The 8,152-nt window shown below is 41.2% G+C and overlaps 1 protein-coding gene across 1 annotated transcript in view; it reads left to right on the plus strand.

Annotated features, from left to right (window-relative positions):
* The window catches only part of RASGRF2 (Ras protein-specific guanine nucleotide-releasing factor 2), a 137,866-nt gene that overhangs the window by 123,947 nt on the left and 5,767 nt on the right, over positions 1-8,152 (plus strand). The window contains exons 22-26 of the mRNA XM_014550194.1: positions 891-975; positions 3,523-3,720; positions 4,978-5,057; positions 6,811-6,928; positions 7,497-7,565. Coding sequence (XP_014405680.1) covers positions 891-975; positions 3,523-3,720; positions 4,978-5,057; positions 6,811-6,928; positions 7,497-7,565 — 550 coding nt within the window. The remainder of the gene's footprint in view (positions 1-890; positions 976-3,522; positions 3,721-4,977; positions 5,058-6,810; positions 6,929-7,496; positions 7,566-8,152) is intronic.

Consider the following 8,152-nt stretch of genomic DNA (forward strand, 5'->3'; position numbering starts at 1 on the left):
TGGCAGGAGCCTCTCCCGCCTCTGTGGCAGCACTAAGGATGTCTGACTGCGGCTTAAGCGTGCTCCCCCTGGGAGCGGGCCTAAGCCGTCAGTCAGACATCCCTCGAGAGCTCCTGGACTGCTAAAGGGTGCAGGCCAGGCTGAGGGACACCCCCCCACCACAGTGTCTAGTGCGCGAATGTCGTGCACTGGGCTTCTAGTATAAAATAATTCCTGTATGCTCTACCTTGATGGTCGCTTGCTGTGATCTGGTGGCCTGCTCAAAGGTGAAGTGAAAGAGCAAGAACGTTATTTGAAAGACAGACCTTCCACCAGGCTGAGCTCCCAGCTGTGACTGCCTTCACCACATGAATGGGCTATAAAGTGTTTGTTTATTTAGCCCTCACCAGGGTGTACTGTTCTGGGCTCCTGGGAGAACAAAGGAATGTCCTGCCCATGGAATCATATTTGCCTGGATGCAGAGCAAAGTGGAGGAGAACATGCTGGTCTTGATTAACATTTTTGGTAGTGATTGATTTTTTGGACTTTCTGCTAAGGCTTACATTTTTTTTTAACAAGCTAATCCAAGGAAAACAGTCTTGGTTTCTGAGTTAGTATTTAACCTCTTTATTCCTCTGTGTTGGTCATTGTTTTCCAACTTTAGAGAAGCCTTTATAATGATCCTACCAGGGACAAAGTTCCAGAGCAAGCTGGAAACTGGAAAATCTTTTTCTTTTTTGCATGGCTTGGTGAAATGCTAGAGTTGAGCTAAAATTCATTTGAAAGGGTCAGTAGCAGCAGGTGTTGGGCAATGTCAAGTTTAACATATATAATGTTAATAATTATTCACACCAATAATTGACCATTTTTTAAAAGTTTAATTGGTTTTATATTTTGCTTTGAACTTTCAGAGAATTTCTTGGGCAGGGTTGGATGAAGCTGGATAAAAATGAAAGAACACCTTACATTATGAAAACCAGCCAGCACTTTAATGATGTGAGTAACCATGAAAAGAAAACCTTGGGCATGTTATAGGAAGACGAATATCAGGGCCTTAAGATTCTTTTCCTCTGTGCGCTCAAACACACCTCCCACCCCCGTGCAGACTTGGCTTTGCATTTCACTGTGTGGCATTTGCTGTTTATGCCTGCCCACCCCCTCACCTTCCCATCTAGCTAGACTCAGTGCCTTAAGGTCAGGGGTGCTGATTTATGTCCTTCTATTTCCAGCACCTAAAAGAATGCCTGGTTCATAGTAGGTACTCAATATAAAATAAATTTTTAATGAATATGCATATTAATAATTCTGAGGCACTATATCTATCCCAAGCCCTAGTTCTTTTTTCATTATCCCCAGCTTTAATAAATGTTCCCTCAAAATCTCATCTCAAAAAAAAAGATCTTAAGGGTAACAAAATCATCAAAGAATGCCTGTACCCATCAGATTTAGTATCTATAATAATAAAAAGGTAATATGCTAATTAGACCAGTTGTCTTCCAGACGTCATTCTGGACATCCTTCCTGACAAAGCTGGGGCAAGAGGGAAGCCAGGCTCTCTTCTTCTCCCTTATTGTTTTCCTATTCCCTTTGGGCTTTCCTCTTCCCTCTCTGAATGAGGGGCTTCCTTCCCTTTATTCTGTAAATGTTTATCTTCTGCAGCTCCCAGCTCCCTTATTCTATGGAAGTGTACCTTCTGCTGCTCTGTAGCCCTGTGCTTTTTCTATGGACCCCTTAATTCCTAAAATTTCCTAAAACCGATTTTACCCCTAAAAACTCCTTTCACTGAGAACAGGAGAAAGAGATCCAAGCATCTGCTCGTCTGTTATCTAGTTGAGTGTGTTATCTTAGGAAAATGTTTTCATATCCTTGAGCACTTTCCCTCAAACTTGGGCAGAATTCGTTCTATTCAAGATTTAGTAAGCACGGAACCTTTATTAGGGGAGTCTTTAAAAGCAAGGGACTCCTTGGATTCTAATGTGACTACACCACTTACTGGTGATGTGACTTTGGCTGAATGACAGCCTTTTGCTGTCAGTGACCCCACCTTTAAAAGGGGAATAACAACAGTAGCCATTTCACAGGCTTGCTGTTAGAATCAACTTAATGTAGTCAAAATGCTAACCTACTCCCTGGCACATAGGAAGTACCCTATAAATGTTAACTATGTATTTACATTTCAGTGTATAGCAGGAGTCGGTAGTCCTGGGCCTACCCCTCTCGTCTCACCACGAAATGAGCCCCTAAATTTCTTATGATTCCCAACACTTTTATTTGATAATCATTGTGTGAGCACCACTGGTCCCTGCCTTAAATATTCCAAGGCAAAATAGCATAGCATTTAAGAGCTTGGGCTTTGCTGTCAAACAGAATTCACTTTAAACTCGTCATTGTTATCCACTTAGTGATGTTGGGTAAGTTATTTAATCTTTTTCCCTCCGTTTTCTCATCTGTAAGATGAAGGTGTTAATGTAGTTAAATAGTTACAGTTAAGAAAATTCTGTAAACACAGGCATTGACCGGTAAGAACAAGAACTGGAGGTCGACTGCTCTGCCATGCTGGTTCCAACCTGTAGAACATCAGTTCTGATTGTTAAAGAGAAAGTGAGATAATTCATGTATGTGCTTTTACAGTTTCCTGGAAAATAAAAACATCAAATGTTAAAAAAAAAAAAAAAGAGGGAAGCCAGCCTGGGTCCTGGGTGCCTGCGAAGGCCGGAGGAGGGAAGCCCGGGTCCCGGGTGCCAGAGGGAAGCTGGTGCCGGCAGCCGGGGGAAGGAAGGCCTACTCTTGCATGAATTTTCATGCATCGGGCCTCTAGTACAGATATAATATTAGATCACATATTCTCTTTTTAGCAATCAATCCTATTCTGCCCTTTTCCTTTCCATATTCTGTGTTGAGCTTCTTAAGCTATTTCTTTTTCCCTTGGCTTTTATTAAAAGAATTACAGTGCTTAGCCTTGAAAGTATAGGTCCTTTTTCTGCTGGTGGGAAAAAATTCAACAAGATAGGAAGGAGAAAATATTCTCTCTTCCATTTCACTGAAGTGTTTCTGGTTTGAGAGTTGATCAGGTTAGAGACAATTTGGGGGTGAAGTGTCTTCTTTCTCTGTGATAACTGAGGCTTGCTAGAGTGAATATTCCACACCAAAGGGGGCAAGGAGCATGTGGAGAGCCCCCAAGAAGGGAGACCCATGATCTGCAAAGGTTGCCATTCCTCAGGGGTTATCTCATTCTATTCCATTTCCTCAATAATTGTTGGAAATGGCTCCTTCATCAAAATTACTGACGAGCTAAGTCACCTCTTCCTCAACAAGCTGATTCTAAGCACTGCCTCTCTTCCCTCTGAAGATGAACAGGTGCTCGTTAGTTTGTTAGTATCAGTATAGACTTTAGTCACTCCAGAAAGTTCTCTAAATCTGGACTATGGTCTCCATGCCCCTTGGTACCTGCTTTCCTGACATTTCTGCAGGTAACTCGAGTATGTGGCCTGAATGCATTACCTTGGCTCTTAGCTGCCTCTTTTGGCTTTCCCGTTGTCTCAGATGAGTAACCTGGTGGCCTCCCAGATCATGAATTACGCAGATATCAGCTCTCGTGCCAACGCAATTGAGAAGTGGGTGGCGGTGGCAGACATTTGCCGATGCCTGCACAACTACAACGGCATGCTGGAGATCACCTCAGCCTTGAACAGGACCGCCATCTACCGGCTGAAGAAAACCTGGGCCAAGGTGTCCAAGCAGGTGAGCATCAGCGTGTGACACATCCTGCTGCAGAGAGGCTGGGAGACCTGAGCCAAGATAAATATTACTAATTAGGAAAAAATTAACGGAAACGAGCAGCTCAGTTGCCAAAGAAAGGTGCCAATGTGGGTAATTACTGTGTTCTTACCACTTAATTGATTCCACTCAGTGCACTTCTAAATGGTTCATTTAGAAAAGAAAATACAATCCAAAACATTCATTATGACATATTTGGGGATAACCTCAAACAATGTGGTTGACAGGAGTTTTTTCCTGAATTATTTAGAGTGGGCTCACTGATCTCAAGTGATGTCGAGTGAACATTCTCTCTCCCCCAAAGTAAGGGTGCAAATGCCTTAGGGCCAAACACCAGGGATGAGGGGCCTCAACATTCATCTCTTTCTTTGTTATTCATGTAGTAAATGTAAAGTTTCGGCATGATGACTTAGAGGTACAGATATAGAGCTTTATTAATTTTCTCAGCATGCTCATGCTGTCATTTCCATTCAGATAACTTCAGTAACAAATTCCCCTGGCTTTTCCTCCTGGCCTTCTCCATGGGTGTTGGCCAGTGTTGGGAGAGCCCCTCCAGGCTTATGGGACAGGGTAGTCTGAGGAGCCTCAACCCGGGCATTCCTAGTGCTTTTCCCAGCCAAGCTGCCTGGATGCGGGTGTTCCCAAGTGTGTATCATCATCCCCAAGGGCCACCCTCTTTTCCTCCCATGTGCCATGAAAGTCCAGATCAATGTCAACAACAATTCCATTTCTTGGTAAGTATCAATTGTATTTTTCTAACAAGTTGATGAAGATGACCACACACACACAAAAAAGGATTTGGAGGAGAGGATATTGGTAGGTTCATAACCAATCAACCAGTATGTACTTGGATGATTTGGAAATTAACACTCAAAGAGATTCATTACAAAACCCCTGACATGGGACTTCGCCTTTAATAGTCTCTGTTCAACATAGTCTCTGTCAGTCCTTTAAGACCCAGACTTTCTCGTGCATTGCTATTTTTACTTTCTACACATTTTCTTCTCTTTTGGGCTAACTGAGTGGTATAGTCACTTTTTCTTCTCCACATGTTTTTTTTTTCCACATCAAATTTAAATATAATACCTCATCTCAATACTTTGAAAATTATATCCCATCACAGAAATCTGCCATTGTGGAAGAGAACTGAGCATCTTTTGGTAACTCTTATCAAACCATAGGAGTATTTCATGATATACTAAGGCATTTGTTTCTTTCTAGACAAAAGCTCTAATGGACAAACTTCAGAAGACTGTTTCATCTGAAGGAAGATTTAAAAATCTCAGAGAAACCCTTAAAAAGTATGTATATCTTTATTAAATTATCCATAATTTATAAATATATTTAAATAATTTATATAGTATACAGATAGAGGCCTACCTCCTACTTTGGTTTGTAAAGAAAAACAAATAGGAAACAGCTTCCATCATCTACATATTTTTCTGATTTTCCTTTTCACTTGGAATACTGTGCATATAGTAAGTGTCATATAGATATACTCACAGTATGCAGAGTATTCCAGAAAGAAGAAAAATGTCACCACAGTAAATCAAACCGTGATTTACTATATAAAGTTTGATTGGATATTTCTTTTTTTTTAATTCTTCTTAAAATATATTTTATTGATTTTTTATAGAGAGGAAGGGAGAGAGATAGAGAGTCAGAAATATCGATGAGAGAGAGAGACATCGATCAGCTGCCTCCTGCACACTCCCCACTGGGGATGTGCCCACAACCAAGGTACATGCCCCTGACCTGAACCGAACCTGGGACCCTTGAGTCCGCAGGCTGACCCTCTATCCACTGAACCAAACCGGTTAGGGCTGGATATTTCTTAAGCTAAGTGCAATGATATCCTGTGATTTTTAAAATGTAAATGTTCCAGTATCTATTGATTATTGTTATCTATTTTGGGCCTTTTATTGCTGGATCTTTCACTGCTGAGAGAGAAAGAGAGAGGAGAATAAAGAGAATAAGAAGGAGAAGAATAGAATAGAATAGAATAGAATAGAATAGAATAGAATAGAATAGAAATCTATCTTCTACAGCTGGTTTTCTCACTATCTGCACATAGGTCCTGTGATGCCAAAAGTAAAAGAAAGACTCCTAGTGACAACAACAACAACAACCATAGTACAATAACTATTCACTGAATAGTTATTAAGTTACAGACTCCATGCTAAGTGCTTGATGTGTTTTATTTAGGCCTCACAACTAACTAGAGACATATGTTTTATTGTCTCCATTTTACAGATGAGGAAACTAGTTCAGAGAGTTAGGACAGCATCACTTAGTAAGTGGTCAAGCTGGGACTCAAACTCACTTCTCTCTGGATCAAAGGCCCATGTTCTCAGCTCTAGACTCTGAGAAGACCCAGTGTAACCCTCCTCAAAAAACAAACAAAAAAACAAACAGGGTCTCACTTTAGTGTGCAGTCATAACATTAATTACATCTGTACAATTAAATACTAACTAAAACAGAAAACCAGTTTACAACCTCTAATCACAGTGATTTTTTCCACCCTGTTCAAGGTTGAGTGTTGGCAATTAAATGAGGTGAGGGCTTAGGGATTCCCTACCTGCATTTACCCCTCAGAGGAGTGTGGCCAATTTACAGTACTGTAAACAAATACTGCCGACAAGCACTGTTAGCAAATAGTTTGTATTTGTCTATAAGTTATCCTGTTGTTTGAACATGTTATTGTCTCAAAAACATAGTAAAGCATGGGCTGTAATTTGTGTTATATTCTATTGTGAGAAGATGCATTTAAAACTCTGCATATCAATATGATTGTCTAACCACTATGTTGTACACCTGAAACTAGTACAGAATAATATTGAATGTGAACTATAATTGAAAAACAAGATGGAAAATTGTATATGTTTTTCATCACAATAAAAAAATACTCTGTATATCGTAAGTATGCTTTTGAAAATGGAATTAGAAGACTTTATTCTTCAGGATGAAGCAGCATAGTTGCTTCCTGTTTAACTGGGGAGGGAAACCGACATGTGTGTGAACAAGCATGGGAACAGCTCCTCTTGGTCTTGCAGTTGTAACCCCCCAGCCGTTCCTTATCTGGGGATGTACCTGACAGACCTGGCATTTATTGAAGAAGGAACACCAAACTTTACTGAGGAAGGCCTTGTCAATTTCTCCAAAATGAGAATGGTAGGTGATAATTTCCTAATCAGCCCATTTCAATGACTTCACTGGCTTATGGAGAAGAGGCTAAGTCATGAAAGTCACTGCTTGCTTTTTAATGGACGAGGTGTTGGACACTGGATCTAACACCTGATGTTGGCCAATTGAGATTTTCAGCTGAGCCATTTCAGCTTGCAATCTGAGCAAAGCGGGTGGTGAATAAAGCTCCTGGTATGGCTGTCTAAGACTGACCAGTGATAGACAGATGCTGAAGGCTTCTTGCTCAACAATGAGGTTCTGAGCACCAACCTTAGAAGCAAGGAGCACATGGAAAAAATCATCCAGAGCTTGCCTCTCCTGAGCTGGCCACCCAGTGCCAGCTGCTTCCTGATTGTGAATTCAGTATCTCCTTGCTGTTAGCATTTCCTATAGCTTATTGAAAGGCAAGAGAGCCCTGCGCATAGGGAATGATCAGGCAGAGCTCCAGATACCTCACTGAGGAAGTGACTAACTACTCTGGGCTGGGCTCCCAGAAGAATGTGCTGCAACACAAGAAAATACTTTGTTTTTGCTTCTGTTGTTGTTTCTTTGTTAGATATCACACATCGTCAGAGAGATACGCCAGTTCCAGCAGACATCCTATCGAATAGACCATCAGCCAAAGGTAATATTATGGTTGTAAGAGAATTTAATAAAGAAAAAAGAAGAAATTATTGAATTAGAAACTGCAGTAGAGTTGATCAATAACACCAAAAGCTGTGTCACAGAAAAGACCAATAAAATAGACAAATCTTTGGCAAGTCTGATTTTAAAAAAAAGAAATAAGGCAAAAGACACCAATTTATCATCAAGTTCTATTGATTTTACATCCTATCTTTCTCTTGAATCTGTCTACATCACCACCACCCCTGGTCCAAGCTACTAATATCTGTTACCTGGTCTACTTGTATTCACTCTCGAATGCAAAATCCATTCTACAAATTACAGCTGGACAGAACTCTTTGAAACACAAAATAGAATATGTCTTCAACTTTCATAAACTACTAGAGGCCCGGTGCACAAAATTTGTGCAGGGAAGCGGCGGTCCCCTCAGCCCAGCCTGCACCTTCTCCATCCGGGACCCCTCGGGGGATGTCCGATTGCTGGTTTAGGCCCGATCCCCGGCAGTCGGACATCCCTCTCACAATCCAGGACTGCTGGCTCCTAACTGCTCACCTGCCTGCCTGCCTGATCACCCCTAACAGCCTCTGT

The sequence above is a fragment of the Myotis brandtii genome, unplaced genomic scaffold, assembly GCF_000412655.1.
Source record: "Myotis brandtii unplaced genomic scaffold, ASM41265v1 scaffold115, whole genome shotgun sequence".
Taxonomy (NCBI): domain Eukaryota; kingdom Metazoa; phylum Chordata; class Mammalia; order Chiroptera; family Vespertilionidae; genus Myotis; species Myotis brandtii.